Raw genomic sequence first — 17,270 nt, forward strand, 5'->3', positions numbered from 1 at the left:
TGTGGGACAGAGGGAGGGGAATTTGGGGGCAGAATGACACATGGGGGTGGGTGGCAAAAGCTGGGTGGGAGCAAGGCAGCAGGTGTAGGAGGGGTACTGTATGGGTTGCGGAGCAGAAGGGAGGGCATGGAGGGTCTGTGGGCTCTCAGCCCTGGTGACCTGGCTGGGAGTGAGATCAGGAGGTGGGGCAGGGAGCAGAACTCTGGAGGACCCTTGTTTGGGGGCACAGGAACCTCTTCTCCTCCTCTTTCCCCATACCCTATGGTCTGACTCTCTTCTCTCTGTCCCAGCTCCTCCAGCTGCACCCTGGGGATGGCGCTGCCCCTCTGGAGTGACGCCCAGGTCTTTCTTGATGGGGATGGGTAAGGAGACTGTAATTCCCTGCCCTGCCTTCCCTGACCCTGCTCTTGCACATAGCACCCTGCTCATCTAGTGAGACCCTGGCCACAGAGAAGGAGATGCAAGTTCTGGATTTGTTGCTTGCATCCTTTCCCAGATGGTTCTTGCTATAGTGGAAGGGCTCCCTGCAACTCCCTAGGGTCACCAGACAGCCCATCTAACTCCTTTAACTGCAGCCCCTCCAGTCCCCATGGATGAGGGCACTGCATCCCAGCAAAATCCAGTGGCTGAATACTGTATTGCAGGGCTCTCTAACTTCTGACTGGTTTGGGGCTGCAGGCCTTTTGGCCACACTGCACTGGACACATGCCTCCCAGGCCGTATGCCATGCTTCATGGGCACCCCCAGTGGCAATGTATCAGTGTCTGGCCACCATTTCATGATCCACCACCCCATGCTCCACTATGCTGTGCCATGTGGGACTCCTCTACCCCACAGTGCCACACAGGGCCCCGGGTCCCTTCACCGGGCCTGGCTGCATCACTTTGTCCCACCATCAGGGGTGGGGCAGGCAGAAGAATCTGGAGGATGGAGTGAGGAACCCTGAGATGCTGGTGGCAGCAGCAGGAATAATGGGGAGAGTGACACTTGGAGCCCAGGGGCCACCAGTTGGATAGCCCTGCTGTATTGCAAGTGGTCATGTGACCGTGGGTCATTCTTTGTGGGGACCTGAGCCCCAAGTGCAAGTGGAGGGGGAGGGGTTTCTGAAACAGGAGGAACTTGAGAGAATGCCACTTCTCTTTTTCTCCCCCTATAGCATGGCTTATCTACATGGAGTGAGAGAGCCCAGCTTGGCTCTCTGATCTCAAATGCTGCACACTCTGTGTTCAGGAGTATGATAGGGCTCACAGAGAGCCCCGGGGACTAGCACTGCCTGTTCTCTAGAGCCCATCCATGGAGGGTGATTGCCCTTCCTCCCCCTGTCTGGCACCCCAATCCTGGCTAACAGCCCTGTAAAAAAAAAATCCCGCTTATCTGATTTCCCTGTGTCTCCAGGGGCTTCAGTGTGACATCCGGGGGGAAGACACGCATCTTCAAACCCATCTCCGTCCAAACCATGTGGTGAGTGACCTCCCGCTGCCCATTGAACACAGCTAGTGGAAGCAGTAGGATGTGGGGGAGGTGGGGTACAGGGCTGAAAGGCAGCAGCGGGCTGGGAGAGGGGTGGAATGTCATTGTAGCTAGGATCCCTGCTAGGACAAAGGATTTGGGACCGTAGAACCCAGTACTAGAGTCCTGTGGTGTGTGGTCAGTGTAATAGGTAGGTTTAAGGCCCATTCCTCCCCAGACACAGCAGAGGGCAGGGTTGGGCCCTATCTGGGGTCTCCTTTACCCATCTCTCAGGCAGGACTGAGGTCCTGGCTCAAGGATTTTAGATGTGATTTAGTCTTTCTATTTGTCCTTCCCCAGGTCAGTGCTACAGGTGCTGCACAAGGCATGCAGTGATGCTATCCAGAACAACCACTTCCCCGGGGGCAGCGCACTAGGCTGGGCCGAGCGGTACCAGGGCACTGTGGCCTCAGAGCAGAGCTGCATCAATGAGTGGCTGGCCATGTCTGACCTGGAGTCCGTGAGGCCGGACTCCTTCTGCTCTGACAAGTCAGTGCCAGACCCTCAGGGGCCACGTAAGGGGTGGGACCTCCATACTGTGTACCCCACCCCACAATGGATCCCCACTTGTCCCCTTCCATCTGGGGGGCAGGCAACCCCTCCACCTCAGCATACAATGGGGTTCCTTGATGAGGCGGGGCTCCAGCTGAGGTTAGCCAGTGCCACATGCTGATTGGCAGATACTGAGCTCCTTCCCCATTGCAAGAGCATTGGGATTTAATGCCCCCAACCCCTCCTGGGCAGTGAACTGGGTGGGCTGCTGAGGGGGAAGAGCTTGAAGGTAAGAGAGGAGGGTTACAGACAAGAAGATGAAGCCTGGGGTGAGCAGCACACCGACATCGCTCATGTTTATATGCCCCCAGGCCAACAGAGCGCGTAGTAACAGAGAAGATGATCCGAGCCAAGCTACGTGAGGTGATGGCCACTGCTGATCTGGAGAGTATCACTGCCAAAGAGGTGAGAGCAGGGGGACAGAGAGGCAAGGGGCTCCAATGAAAGATGGGTCTTGAAATTAAGTAGGTAAAAGGAGGAAGAGTGCTCCAGCTCCCTATCATCACCACCATGGGGCTGGTGCAAGCTATCCTAACTCATTGGCTCCTCCCCATGGCAGATCCGCACCGAACTCGAGTGCCGCACTAACTGCAGCCTGACCGAGTACAAGGAGTTCATTGACAATGAGATGTTGCTCATCATGGCCCAGATGGACCGGCCCTCCAAGATCTTCGACCACCTCTACCTGGTGAGCAGGGTTGCCAACCCCAGATTTTTATTTTTTTTACTGACAATCTGCAAACTTTTTACTGACAACCAACATTTTTACTGACATATGTTTTATGTAATATAACTATAAGCTTTCTGCCAGGCCCTGGATGGTAGTAACAAGGGCTGGGCTCAAATTTAGAAGTTTTTAACACCAACTTTCCTGGGAAAGAGAGAAACATGGGAAACCAGAAACCTACCTCACCCCCACACCCTGATATCCTTGATTGCACCCTGCATCCCGCTGCCCCCACCCAAGGCCACCACTCAAACTTTACTCCTGCTGGCCCAAACAAGGAAGCACAAGCAGCGCAGTTGTGCCTATCTGTGTGTGCCCATGACAATGTGGGCATAAGGAACAGCCCTGAACCCAGCTGAGGGGTCTCCATCCCTCTGTATTCACCTTGATGCCTCTCTCTAGGGCTCTGAGTGGAATGCTGCCAACCTGGAGGAGCTGCAACGCAACAGGTGTGTGCAGGCAAGGGTGGGCACAGAGATGTGGAGTCTGCATGGGGCTTGCACTTGAAACAGGGTATATCTGTTTCCCTCTACTGGCTGGAGTGGGTATTTCAGTTTGGTCCTAGGGGCTGGATCCTTTCGTTCTGCTGATAGCAATCTCTCCCTTCAGAGTCAAACGTCAGAAGCCGCCTTGTCTAGGCAGGGGCACCCATGTAGAGAGTTCAGGGCTGGTCCCCACCTCCTCCCTGAACAGGGCACACAGAAAACACCAGCCACAGCATTGGGTAGATTCTGTCCCCAGCCTGAACGGGGCTGATTGACCTGGGTTCTGTCCTTGCCCCTTACACTTTGAACTACCCTTCCCTTTGTCCAGCTTTAGCAAGGGGAGCAGTTCTGGGGTTCCCTAACAGCAGAGGAAAGCACATCCTTAGGATGCCTGCCACCCTGGGTGCCTGATGTGGGGGTCTTCAGGTGCGGGTGGAGTCTTCCTAATGCCCCGCATATATTTCAGAGTCACTCACATCTTGAATGTGACCCGTGAGATTGACAACTTCTTCCCTGCCCTATTCACCTATATGAATGTACGGCTGTATGATGAGGAGGCCTCCCAGCTCCTGCCCCACTGGAAGGAGACATTTCGCTTCATCTCTGACGTCCGGTGAGCCTCCAGGGCCATGCACACCCTCACCTCCACAGCTCCCAGTTGTGAGTAAGCTGGTCTCCCTTCCTGTGTCTGGCTGCACCGAGAGCTGGAAAATGGCAAGATGCCTTGTCTGCTACACAGGACATTGCAAAAGGGCAAGCACAGGAAAGATGTGTTCTAGGGCACATGTGGGAAGAATCAGACATACCCTGGAGTATGTGTGGGCACCAGCATTGGAGCATTGCTGGGGTGACTGATAACAGCACACTGCAGTCCTGCTGTCTATATGCTAGTGTAGTTACACATAGGACAACTTTAGAGGCTTTTGTTTTATCTGATGGAGTACAAGACAAACCAGAGCAAGTTCTTTCATACCATACACTGGTTTATTGGGATGTTAGCAATTAGGTAAAACTATCACTAGCAGCTACATACAGTAGAAGATACATAGACATGCTCACTACGGGGTGGTGAGGTCTCATATCCCTCAGAGTCTGTCCTCAGAGGTAAGGCAAATTTCAGGCTCCCATATCTGTGCTTTTGTGGGAGCAGTTTTATACAGCTGAGCAGTTTTATACCATTCAGATTAAATTGCGTGTTTTCTCACTCATTTCTCTGGAATAACTATCTCTTGGCCAATCCAACAGGGAGCAGGGAAGTTCTTGAGTCGTGATGTATTGTCCCTTACCTAGGGTTGCCTTACTGGCATGTGATGCAGTGATCACCAGCCTATGCTTCTTCGCTCACTTGACACAGATCTGCCCTCTCTCACACACTGATCATTATGATGCAGGCTGAATCGCTTCTGGAATCAGTTTGTCTGCGAGGAGGAATGTAGTGACACACACACAGCACAGAGGGATTTGGGATATCTGAATCCCCAACAGTGTAATCTGTAATTACAGCATCTGAAATATGGCTTGGCACATGCTCCCAGGCTGGTAGAGATGCCAGACCCAGTTCCCACCGGCATGTGTGTGTGATGGAGGGAGGGATTCCAGCAGCCAGACCCTAGCCCCTGCCTCACCAGCCCATGTCCTTCTCCGCAGGAAGCAGAATGCACGGGTGCTGGTGCACTGTAAGATGGGTGTGAGCCGTTCGGCTTCCACAGTGATTGCCTACGCCATGAAGGAGTACCAATGGACGCTGGAGCAGGCCTACCGGCATGTGCAGGAAAGACGTCCCATTGTGCACCCCAACCCTGGCTTCATGAAGCAGCTGGAGTTCTACCAGGGCATCTTGGATGCCAGGTAGCCAAACTGAAGTTGCCCAGCCCTGCAGGGGGCACTGTGACAGGAGGGAGGGGGTGGAGCCAGTGCTGCCCACCCTTGCTCTTCCCCAGCAGGGTGCCCTGTGATATCATGGGAGGGGGTGGAGCCAAGGCTTCCCAGCCCCGCCTCCTGGAAGGGGGCACTGTGACATCATGGGTTAGGGCAGAGCCAGCACTGCCCAGCCCTGCCATCTTCCCTAGTGTGGATGCTATGAGCCCTTAATGCCTGGCACTCACCCAGACCCCTCTCTGCACAGCCGGCACAGCAGCCTCTGGGAGCAGAAGGCTGGGGATGCCCAGTGGGAGGACACAGGGGATTCAAGTGATGCCAGCAGTGACCTCTCAGCCAGCGATGGGAACCCATTCCCTGAATCCCCCACCTCAGAGGAGGAGCCAGCCAAAACACCCACTTACTGCTTTCGACCCCTCCGGGAGCCCCCCGATGAGCCTACCGAGTCCCCACAGGAGGCTGCAGCAGAAGGCCATGCTGGCCTGGGGGCCCAGACCTCCACACATGAGGCAGAGGAGCTTGGTGGCTCGGACGACTCAGGAGCTGAGGAGGTGCGTAAGCACCTGGCTGCGTTGCAGTCACCTCAGTCCCCTGGCAGCCCACGCCGGCAGCGCATCAATCTGTACGCCGTCATGAGGAGCATCAGTGAGATGGAAAGCCATGACACCCCATCCCCGTTGGAGGGCCCTGTCGAGGGGGAGGTATGGTGAAGGGCTGGGAGCATCAGGAGGGAAGGCAGGGTGCAAAGCACTGTTGCGGGGCAGCATGGTAGTAGAAGATGCCATGGGCAAGAGCCAGAGCTCTACCAGGGGGTCACCGTGGGAGTGTGACAAAAGCACCCTGGAATAGAGGGTGGGGAAAAGCACTACTATGGAGTGCTGGGGAGAGGAGCAAGGCACAATCAAGGGGCACCACAGGGGTGTGGAAGGGGGTGCCAAGAAATAAGGGCAAGATCAGGGCACCACCGGAGGGAGTCACAGGGGTGTGGAAGGGGGCACCATGGGGGAGGAAGGGCACAGCCAGGAGCTGCTTGAGGGGAAGTGAGTTAGGGAGGAGATATGAGGCCTGGCTCCCAAGTATGCCCTGACTGCGCTGCTTCTCTCTCTTCTGCTCATACAGGTGTTTGCTGTCTCAGGGATCCAGTCCCCCAGAGGCAGCCCCCCATTGCAGGCTGATGCCTCCCTGCCCCCAGTGCCTCAGAGCCAGGAGGATCCTGGGGCTGGGGCAGGATCCAAGGTCCAGCGTCGCCAACAACGAGCCACAATGGACAAGGTGGGGGGCCGGCGGGGCCAGCACCGTGGCTGCAGGGCCTCCCGGAGCCACGGCCAACTATGCAAGCAGATGTCCTACCGCCCAGCACCTGGCAAGGTGCACACAGCCGTGCGGCACATGGAGGGCCCTGCCCCCACAGCCCTGGACCCACCCCGGCGCCGTGTGCCCCGTGTGCAACACCGTCTCTCAGTGGCCCATCTCATAGACGCTGCCCTGGTAGTGAGCCGCACCAAAGAGTTCGAGAAGCAGCTCGGAGCCCCAGGGGAGGCGCCCATAAGCCCCGCACCTTCCACCTGGGAGTCCCCACCTAGATCCTATGGATTCATCTCTTCACGGCCACGGAGGATGGTACGACAGGCCAGTGTGGATGTGGACCCTGCTGCAAACAGTAGCCCTGCCTCCTGCCTCACCCCTGGAAGGGGCTCTTCCCCTGACCCTGGCCCTGGCCATGACAGTGGCCTCACCCCTTCTCCCATATCTGAATGTGGCCCTGCCCCTGACAGTAGCCCTACCTCTTCTCTCACTTCTGCAGGTGTGCCGGACAGTGCCCCAACCTGTTGCCTTGCCTCTGGCAATATCTCCGTCCCTTGCCCTGCCCCTGACAGTGGCCCAGCCCCTTGCCCCAACTCTGATGGCTTCTCCACCCCATAACCATGTGGCCATGGCTACAGATGGTGCTTGGCCTGGGTATTACCAGGCAGGGGTAACTTTCGGTACCAGAGGGCATCAGCGCCAGTCATCCAAGGGGCAGGGACAAGAGTGGAGCTGGTGTTTGTAGCCCCACCCCCAAAGCCTGGCTCCTTCATGGTCAATTGGGTGTGGCCCTGTGGGGGGACCCTCCTTCCGCCCCTCACAAAGCCCCTCACCAAGCACAGCACTGCCCTGAACCCTGCACCACAGCCCAGCAGGTGTTACCTGAGAGTTGGGGGGCACCACCTTTTCCACTGCCACCCTCCCCTTCACGCAACTCTTCTCTTGAATATAGCTGAGCACTGCTTGGGCAGGCAAGTCGGAGGTGCTCCCTCCCAACTCCCTGTGACCTGCAGAGAAAGGTTGGAGCTGGGAGGGGGTGACAGCCCTTGCCCCGCCTTGCCTTATGCACAGACACCGAGCCATTTCTCTCTGTGCCAACTTCACTCAGCCTGAGAATAAAGAATTTATTCACTTTGCAGTTGTCTCTAGCCTCTCCCTCCCACCTCCCAGCAGGAGGCTTCTCTTCCCCTGATGTCCCAGGATGAGACACCAGGCTGGGAGGCCCCTGCTGAAGCCCTGGGAGCCTGGGATCTGCCTTATTGTGGGAGGCTGGGGCTTGTGGGTAGTCACACTGTCCCATCTGCCCCTGCAGATCAATGGGAGTGGATGCTGAGGGATGTCCATGCCAAATGGTGGAAAAGATGATGGCACCCTGCAGCTGCCCCAGGAGAGAAGCATAAAGTGGGGGTTACTCCTGTACAGGGAAAGGAAGGTGCTATTCCTCTGAAGGCATCTTCATATGGTTGTTAACTTCTGATACAAGAGAGCTTAATGGTACCATAAACCCTAAGGCATAGTGCAAGTACAGCACTAATCCCTAAGTCTCCTCGCTCATCACCTGTGGATCTGAACACAGGAGGGGTGCACTGCACATGTGTGTTTGTGTATATAGGCATCATCATTATGGAGGCTTGTGGCAGAACTAGGAATAGGACCCAGGTGGCCTGAGTTCCAGACCAGTTGTAATTATTTGTTTGGACCAGTGGTGATGTGTAGGGAGTGCATGTGCACCCCCTAAGAGCACCGGTGTACCCTGAGCACCCCTTAGGCAATGGGCAGGGTGGGCAGATGGGAGCATCGGTGCCCCCTCTGCAAGCACCAGCTGATCACTGCAGCCACTCCCAGAAGCAGGATCAGCTGTGGGAGTTCCCCTGTGCAGGGAGATCAGCCGGGGGGAATTTCCCCCCCCGTTGGCAGGACTGGTCATGGGGGGGGGGCATGTGCCCCCCCCCCCCCGACTAAGGCAGCACCAGTTGCCCATGTTTGGACTATAGTAGCATGTCCCCAGTCACAGCTTCTGACCCCCCCCACACCACTCCCCATCTTCTTGTGTCTCACAAAAGTGAGACCCCTGCCCCCAGTGATAGCAACCTGCAATAAGAGAGGTACAGGCAGAAGTAGCCAGCAGCAAGCCCGTGTGATGGGAACCAGTCTCTGCCCACTCTCATCTAGGCCCTTGCTAAACTGCGGCGAGGCATTGCAGAAACAGGGAAGAGCTTGTAGGGGACCATAAGGGGACTGGACACGTATGGGTAGGGGACTTCTCCTTTGTGAGGGGCCACAGTGGGGGAGGTGTCTTCTTGGTGGTCTAATGTTAGTAACAGAGGTTTGAACTGGTAGGAGGTGACCCCTCAAGGCTAAAGAGAGGCAGAGACAGTCCTTGACAGTGACCCCCAGCAAGGAAAAGGAAAGGAGAGGCGGGAATGGGCACAAAGCAATGCAACTCCTGGCCTGCCCATAGCTGTGCAGATGCAACCAAAAACAGTCATACTGGGGTATAGTGCCCCACCCCCTGCCCACCTGCCTTGCCCATCCATGCCCACCGTGGACCTCAGGGAAGGTGTGCAGTATGTGGTACATGGCAGCAGGTACTGGAGGCTCTGATTTCAATCAAACCCCATTGTGCAAGTACTGTACATTCACCTAGGGAGAGACAGGGCCTGCTCCATGGAGCAAACAGTCAAAAGATGAGAAAGACTGATTCTTACCCCTATTTTGCAGATGCTCCTAAGTCAGCCCATTAACCTGCCCACTGAGCAAAGCTCTTTGCAAGCAACTGTCCCTGCTCCACTCAGGGAAGGAAAGAAAGCACACAGGTGCTAATAATTACCCACAGCCTCTAATGATCTTTTTGGGAGGTAATTAGGTCCTTGGTCCTACAGTGGTGGGTGGCTTTCTGCGCTCTCAGCAGTTCAGTCACCCTTTTACTATTCACTAGTGACTCAAGTGAATGGATGTTGGGGGATCCAGGGTTACCAGGCCCTGCCTGATCCCAGAAAGGAGTGACGAGCAGGGAGTAACAATGATGCCCTGCCATGGGACCCCAGATCAAAAGAGCATGCAATGCACGCAGACCCTTCCAAGAGCAAGGGGCTGGGACAAAAGCCTGCTGTGAAGACCCAGGGTTGTCACCATGGGTAGAGCTGGGATTTTGAAAAGGGAGGGTGCAGATGGCATGGTACCTCTTCACATGTTACACAAAACACTTTTCTCTAGCTCAAAAGAAACAAGAAGCTTTAATGATAAGGTAGGGGCCCAGGGCTGTATTACTCAGAGTGAATCAAAAACAATATAACTTTATTGGAATGTGTATTAATTTGTGGTATCATATATTAGAAATAAAAACACAATAAACCAGGCCCAAATAATCAAAAGACATTGTTTCCTTAGTCCTGTAGTCATTAGAATGAAATCGACATCTCATAAAGATTCATAAAACACAGCCTACCCTTCTTGAGCACCATGCAATGCTTCACTGAAAGTTATTTCCACCCCTGAGTTAATGTTCACTCCAGTTAAGGTTTCCATACCTAAGTTAATGCTTTGAGCTAGAGTTAAAAACAACCTGCAGGGCTGTGAAACTGGAGTTACAGTATCAGGAGCAGCTAACAGAGGGCAGGACTGCAAAAGAAAGGCTAGTGTGATATGGGGAACATCAAGACTTAAAGAGAGGGTGGTTAACACCTATGAAAGAAGACTCTGGGGGGGTGCAAATGGTATGGTGAGTTATAATGAGCCATGAAGTCAAGTGATTCTGTTGCTGCTGCCAGAATAAAGATGCTGCTGCCACTCCCAGACAGTTGATTTTAAACTTTGTATGGACTAGGAATCAGAGGGGTACAACTGCGCCTGCCCTGGATCTGCCCCTGTCTGCCACCATCTCAGTAGAAGATAACTTGTCAATTAGGAACCCTTTGTTAAGTATCCTTTGTTAGGAACCATTTGTTAGGCACCACACCTACATGCAGGGGAAAGGATGGTCCTTCCTCCACTGAGCTGAATGGGATAAGCCACTCAGGAAAGGACAAAGTTAAAGATGGAGAGACAGAGAGCATGGGACAGTTAAGTGACTTGACTCAAGCACAAGACATCTGTGGTGGGGCTGGAGCCATCTTGCCTCAGCAAGAGGCTAACATTTTTCGCCAGTGGCCGGGAACCCTAATTCATCCTGGCACCGCTTTGTGGGGCAGGAGGTTCACAGTGCCAGTCTGCCCGTAGCAGCAAGGTTCTGCCAAAGGTCACCCAAGAAGTGTACTACAGAGGCCTCCCCCTGAACTGCATCTGGCACTTGTAGTGTCTACCTTGAGTGACAACAGCTGCAAAACTGAGCTGGGCTTGCCAACTGGCCTTTCCAAGTATTTAAGTTAGAGAAAGACAGCAGGGCTGCAATTCAGTTTAGGGTTTTAGGCTGCTGCTGTTCACCATTGTGTCTGGGTGTAGGGGACAGGCCACCAGACCAGAGATCCAGAGATGGGCACTCTAAGCCTGACTCTGCAACAACCTGCTGTGTGGCCATGGCCAAGTCACCTTCCTTCTCTGCTTCCCCTTCACCATTTGGTTAACTTGTCAGCTCTCTGGACCAGGGACTGTCTTTGTATGTCCATGAAGCACCCAGCATTTATAGGGCCCCAATCTGCCTTCCGGGCCTCTGTTTGCTACTGCAGTACCAGTAGTAACAATGAGGTGTGTGCTAATTAGAGCCCCTATTTCCAGCCATGAAGCCAGCACTACCTTTGCTAGGACTCATTTGCAGTGAAAGCAGGCTGGGCCCTCCTGGTGTTTTGTTGGTGGCTAAGCTGCCAGCTTAGTGTGTTCAATATTTGCACAGCTCCTGTCACCATGGACCCGTGCTGCCTGCCCAGCGCGCCTACTTTATATGGAAATAAACAATTAGGAACAGGAATGTGATTGCCAAGTGTGCACTGACAAAGCAGGGCTTCGTAGGAGGCACTGTCGAAGTGGTGAGCACTTTGGCTTTAATAACCGAATGTTCCTTCCATCCCGTTATTTCATGCTTTTTTTCAGCAGGACTTGCATTGGCAAAAGACAGCAAGAGAGAGAGAAAGGAAAATATCATGTTTTTAAAACAAGAAATCTATCTGGAAATGCCACAAGCAAAGCAGTTTGTTTCAAAAGCTGGCTGAGCAGGTTGCTAAGTGCTGCCAATGCGCTTCTCCTTCACCTAACACCACTTGAAAGCCAGGAAGCTAATCATGAAAGAAGCCCTCAACTCCATGCTGCCCACGCAATACCCTCACTCGCCTCCGGAAGCTCAGAGGAATGTGTTTGCCATCTTGGCTGACCCCAGCTAGATGGTATTTCCATTAGGAACCTCAAGCAATAAACCACAGACCTCAAAAGACCTTTGAAAATGAAATACAACAATCCTAGGCTGATACATATTGACCGCTTTCAAATGTGGGCCCATTTATGTACAATCTTTTGCCACACATTGATAAAATCCTACCTTTTTTCATAAAATTGCATGAACCACATAGTTCTCAGGAAACTATTGTTGCAAAGGACTGTCAGAATCCTGCTGTTTAATAAACAAATTCATGGATCTTATTTCCCCTTTGAATGCTAAAGATAAAAACAATTTAGATATGGAAAGCAAGGCCAGATCAACATGGACTCTGGCAGTTTTTGCTCTCCTTTGTAGAGAGGAGCGTGGTCTTCTTGCTTGGATTTCTTGAGTGTATTTTAACAAACTACTTTTTGTCCTTGTAGTGGCAGGACACTGACAGCACCCTTGTGCCCCTGCTTTAGCTGTTGCAAGTTAGGGTGTCCTTGATGTTTGCAGGCATTGGGCCTGGTAGTTGCATGAGAAGGTTGTTTGTACTTTTTCTTTTTCTTTTTTTTTGGTATAGACTGGACAGACACTTGATGTAAATAGGAACGGGGCAAATCCGGGAGGGCAGGGGGGAGGGAGGGTGCAGTGGTGCAGTTGCATCCCCTCCCCCGCCCCCACTTTTATTTCTGGTTTATCCAAAGTTTTAAAACCAACTACCTGGCATAATTTCTATTTAGGCAGCAGCAAGGGAGTCATTTAACTTCCTAGATCATTTTAAGCTACCTGATAACTTCTAAACTCCTGGTTCCACAGGTATTAACGACCGTCTCTCCTTTTTAATGGTCTTGTTGTTCCACTAGTCAAGCTAGCTTTTCTTCTGCAATTCTGCCCTCTGTTAGCTGCTCCTGGTATTTCACAACCCTGAAGATTGTTTTTAACTCTGGCTAAAAAAATTAACTCAGGTGTGAAAAATTTAACTCAGGTAAACATCAGCTCCGGGGTGGAAATAACTTGCACTGTCAAGATGTTCAAGAAGGCTAGACTGTTCTGTGAATCTGACACAAATGTGCATTTAGTTCAGGTGAAAAGAGAACTAAAGAAACAAGACCTCGCCTAGTTTGTTGTGCCTTTTTATGCCTAATGTATGCTATAGCATATTACTTCACATTCCAATAAAGCTATATTTATTTTTGCTTCAATTCTGACCTGAATAATATAGAGCTAGGCCCCTAGCATATTACTAAAGCTTCTAGGTTTTTTGTTTTTTTACTTGGGGAATTGTGTATATTGTGTTATGTATGATGAATGATGCACCACACTATCTGCACCCCCCTTTTCAAAACCCTAGATCCACCCATGAACGGGGATGATTGTTTGTTGTTCAGGCATTTGGACTATGTGATCTCTGAAGTCACTTCTAGCCCTATTATTCCATATTTGGGCAGCACATGGAACGAGAGAATCTGACAGAATATAAATAATAAGTAATAATGTATAACAAACATCAGTGTTTTGTGGGTCAGAGTTAAGGTGGCTGGGACAAAACATGCATTTCTTTGTCCTTAGGAAAAAAAGGCTGTTCAGCTCCAGTACAGCATGTCAGATTTAAAAAGTCCTTGATTATTTCCTAGCTATAAAATGTTTGTCCTTTATAAATGAAGGGGTTGTTTGTGTTGTTGTCACTTAGCAACCTTCACTGTTGCGGAGATGAAGTATTTGGTGTATGGAAGTGAGACAGGAGGGAACCACAGGCCTAGTGTACATGGCTGTGATACACCCTAGCGGCCTGAAAGCGTGCTGCAATGGGACAGCTGCCAGTAGTAGCATTCCTCTTTACCTCATGGGGCAGAAGCTGGGACATTTATTGCTAACCCCCACCCCCACTCAATTCTCTGGATGGAATTTTTCACCCAAACCGCCTTTCTGGGGGAAGCTGGGTCTACGGCCAAACGTTTCCCCCATCCTGAAAAGCACTGATTTTCTGTAGGAAACAGTGATTTCTTGTAAAAACAAAATCTCAACAGCCAAACACCAAAATACGTTGGTTGAGAAAAGCCACAGCAGTACCCCCTGGGAGTTGCACCGGATATGCCTCATACCCCCATTCTTGCAGACTGGCTGGGTTCCCCAGCCAGACTACATCTCCCATGCACCACAGTCACGCGCCTGTTTGCATGTACTATCTTGCCTCCCTGAGAAGTGGATGGGGCCTGGGCACCATGAGAGATGGAGTTGGGCAAGGGACCCTAGGGGAAAGTTGGCAGGAGTCACCTGGACCACAGCTACCATGGGGCCCTGTAGGAGCTTTCTCCAGTGTTTCAGATGTAACCTTACTTACGTCATTGCAGCATGCTGTGATAAGCATGTTGTTATGCTCACTTTGTGTATTCCTTTTCTGCATACCCTCAGTAGCATGCATGTTCAGAGGGATGAAGGTGACTTGGGCTTGGTTTTACCATTTGAGAATAAAGTGCACAAATATCAAAGGCAGGTGGATCAGATCTCTGTGTGCACTGGGCCACTCTTCCAAAATGATGAACTTTGTAGGAGGACAAATAACGTAAATGGAAAAGTCACTGAAGCACTCACTGAGAGCTCTACAGAGGTCTGCAGCAGGATGTTCACTGGGACCAGCACAGAGTTTGCCAGTAGCATCACAAAGCATGGGGTGGTGATTGGGTTCTGACTGTGGGGTGGGCATAAAAATAGCACCGGGGGGCTGCTGGCCTGACACTGCCCCCTTTGCCACTGTGTCCAGGGCAGACTGGCATACACACCCTTTGGCATTGAAGGACATCAGATCCTCAAAGCGAAAGTGTGTGGGCCAAGATAACATTGGTGTAAAACTTCTACACTGAAGTGTGAGGGGGTGAGTGCCTAGGAGAGGTGAGGAGGAGCAGCCCTCCACGGGCTTGGTCCTGAGCAGCTGCAATCCTGAGCCAAGGGGCAGGAAGTGAGTGAGGACGCGGGTATGTGAGCACCCTCCCCAATCCCCATATAATGCCCTCTGCCTACCCCGACCCTGGGCAGCATGGCCAGGTCTTAAATATGAAATTCTCCTATTGAAAGCTCACAATTAGTGTATTTTGCTGAAAGACACTGAAAAATATGCAAATAAGTAATCCAATACACATGCAAATAATTCTTATTATTATTTACTTTTTATTGCTCACTGTAACTCACCAATGAGTGAGTGAGAACTGAGTTATCAACATTGAAGGCTATTTCCTTATTCCAAGGGGAGCAGTCATAAGGAAGTGCTAGCAGCAAACCCAGAAATCGGTTAAGACTCTGAGAGTGACTTGGGTTTTGTAAATGCTGCATCAGTTAGCTTCCTCCAGAGTTACTGTATACTCTGAAAACTTCTACTCGCACTAATTCTACACTCACTGTACAAGGCCAGCGGACAACACTGACCTCTGCCTCCAGCACCATTAAAAAAAACTACGCTACCCAGCAGGCCCTACGCGGCCCCTGGTGCCGGCGCATGCGGCCCGCCCGCCGCGGGGCAGCTTGGGAAATGAAGTTCCGTGCGAACACGGCCCGGCTCGGGCGCCGTCTTGCGTCTTTCCAGGGAGCGAGGGGAGGACTACAACCCCCGTCATGCTCATAAGCCGTGCGCCTCTTCCTTGTTGCTATGGGAGCCGGGAGCAGGAGCAGGCCTGGCTCTGCCGCTCCTGGGCTGTAGTGCGGGCTGGGCCCGGCTCGGTTGCCCTGGCAACAGGGGGAGCGCGTTGCCATGGGTACGGGGCGGTTGCTAGGGGGGCGCTAGGCCTGCCCCGTGGCGGGATGTCGCGGCCGCAGATCATCCACAGCGGCCACTTCATGGTGTCGGAGCCGCACGCCGACGCCGAAGTCGAGTCGGGCCCAGGCCCGGGCCCTGACGGGGGCGGCCAGCTGGGCCCCGGAGGCGGCCCGCGGGGCCCCGGAGGCGGCCCGCGGGCCGCAGTCTTGCCCGGGCCTGGGGGGCCGCGGGGCCCTGCCCATGCCGCCACCTACGACTTCCTGACGGTGACTGAGGGCACGTGCCAGACCTACCGCTATGGGCCGCGCAGCACCGGCGCCCTCAGCATCGACGCCTCCCTCACACGGCTCTTCGAGTGCATGACGCTGGCCTACAGGTGATGGCGCGGGCACGAGTGGTGTGGCCCAGCCGGCCGGCGAGGAGCCGGCCTGGCCTGGGCCACCAAAGAAACTACCCACCGCCTCTGGGCAGGGAGGCTGCTGCACCTCTGTGGGACAAATACAAAAGAAAGCAGGGAAGGGAGTGAGGTGGCGGGTGAGTAACAAGGCAGACGGGGGGGAGATGTCATGCAGAGCATGCAGCCAGCGCCTGCACCTCTGAAGGACTCTGAGGAGTCTGCAGGCGCCAACCCGTGAAGCTGCCCGAGGATGTGAGTGAAGGAGCAAGAGGAAGGCAGCTTCTCTGGGTCCCCTTGGCCAGAGCCTCTGTCCTGGTCTCGTGCTTGGCCAGAGCCAGGCCTGTTTGTCACCTTGAGGGACGTGGGCCTGGGCCCACAAGGTCATCTGGTAGCCTCCCTCAGGTGTGGAGGCTACAGAAAAGGAGACAAGAGATTATTGGGGAGAAAAAATAATGAACACAGGAATGGGGGTGCTGGTCAAAGGCTCGTAGCTAGAGAGCCAAGGGGGGTCACTGTGCAGGGTATGCTGGACAGCACCTGCTGGCCCTCGAAACAAATCCAAGGGGACAGCAGATCCTGCCCAGTGATACTCTGCCGAGAGATGGCAACAAACGGGAAAGAGAAATGGCCTTGTAGTCCCTGGGGACCCTCCCAGCCAGAGCCTCCTTCCTGGTCTGATATATAGCTAGGCCCAGGAGGAGGTTGACCAGTAGGTCCCAGGGCTTGGTGGGGCTACAGACATATGCATAAATAAAAGGCTGCTGCTCAGGACATATGCATAAATAAAAGCAGGACAGCCAGAGCCTCAGCAGGAGGGTGGAAAGGAGGCTGAGGAGCGGCTGCAGCCTGGCACATTTGGGGTAGGTGTGTGCCAGGGACTTCTCCTCTTCTCTTGGAGGACAGGACAGGGACAGGGACAGGTTGCTGAGGTAAAGCACTCCATATACGCACCCTGGTGATGACCCCAAAGGAGGAGCCACCAGCTGAGGTCTCTGGTGGGTCATGGGATCTGGGAAAGAGTGGGAGCTGTTGTCCTTAATTGGTGACCTTAGCTCCTATCATAGAATCTTAGAATCATAGAAGTCGGGTCGGAAGGGACCTTGTAGATCTTCAAGTCTGACCCCCTGCCTGGGCAGGAGAAAAACTGGGCTCAAATGACTCCAGCCAGGTACGCATCAAGCCTCTTCTTAAAGACCCGCAGGGTAGGAGCCAACACAACTTCCCTTGGAAGTTGGTTCCAGATCTTAGTTGCCCTGACTGTGAAGTAATTCTTACAGATGTCTAATTTAAACCTACTCTCCAACAACTTGTGGCCATTATTCCTTGTTATGCCAGGGGCGCTCGGGGAAACAAGGTCTCTGCCAAACCCTTCTGGTCCC

The 17,270-nt window shown here is 53.1% G+C and overlaps 2 protein-coding genes across 2 annotated transcripts in view; both read left to right on the forward strand.

Annotated features, from left to right (window-relative positions):
• The window catches only part of SSH3 (slingshot protein phosphatase 3), a 10,368-nt gene extending 2,776 nt beyond the window's left edge, over positions 1-7,592 (forward strand). Inside the window, exons 4-13 of the mRNA XM_019556635.1 lie at positions 291-362; positions 1,396-1,461; positions 1,810-1,998; positions 2,373-2,466; positions 2,621-2,749; positions 3,191-3,237; positions 3,740-3,886; positions 4,921-5,121; positions 5,399-5,852; positions 6,271-7,592. Of these exons, the coding sequence (XP_019412180.1) occupies positions 291-362; positions 1,396-1,461; positions 1,810-1,998; positions 2,373-2,466; positions 2,621-2,749; positions 3,191-3,237; positions 3,740-3,886; positions 4,921-5,121; positions 5,399-5,852; positions 6,271-7,074 (2,203 nt within the window). The 3' untranslated portion in view covers positions 7,075-7,592. The remainder of the gene's footprint in view (positions 1-290; positions 363-1,395; positions 1,462-1,809; positions 1,999-2,372; positions 2,467-2,620; positions 2,750-3,190; positions 3,238-3,739; positions 3,887-4,920; positions 5,122-5,398; positions 5,853-6,270) is intronic.
• Positions 7,593-15,377: 7,785 nt separating this feature from the next.
• Positions 15,378-17,270, forward strand: part of LOC109324610 (MLX-interacting protein-like) — a 29,912-nt gene continuing 28,019 nt past the window's right edge. The window contains exon 1 of the mRNA XM_019556636.1: positions 15,378-15,870. Within this exon, the coding sequence (XP_019412181.1) occupies positions 15,539-15,870 (332 nt within the window). The 5' untranslated portion in view covers positions 15,378-15,538. The remainder of the gene's footprint in view (positions 15,871-17,270) is intronic.

The sequence above is a fragment of the Crocodylus porosus genome, unplaced genomic scaffold, assembly GCF_001723895.1.
Source record: "Crocodylus porosus isolate Cpor-Errol unplaced genomic scaffold, CroPor_comp1, whole genome shotgun sequence".
Lineage (NCBI taxonomy): Eukaryota > Metazoa > Chordata > Crocodylia > Crocodylidae > Crocodylus > Crocodylus porosus.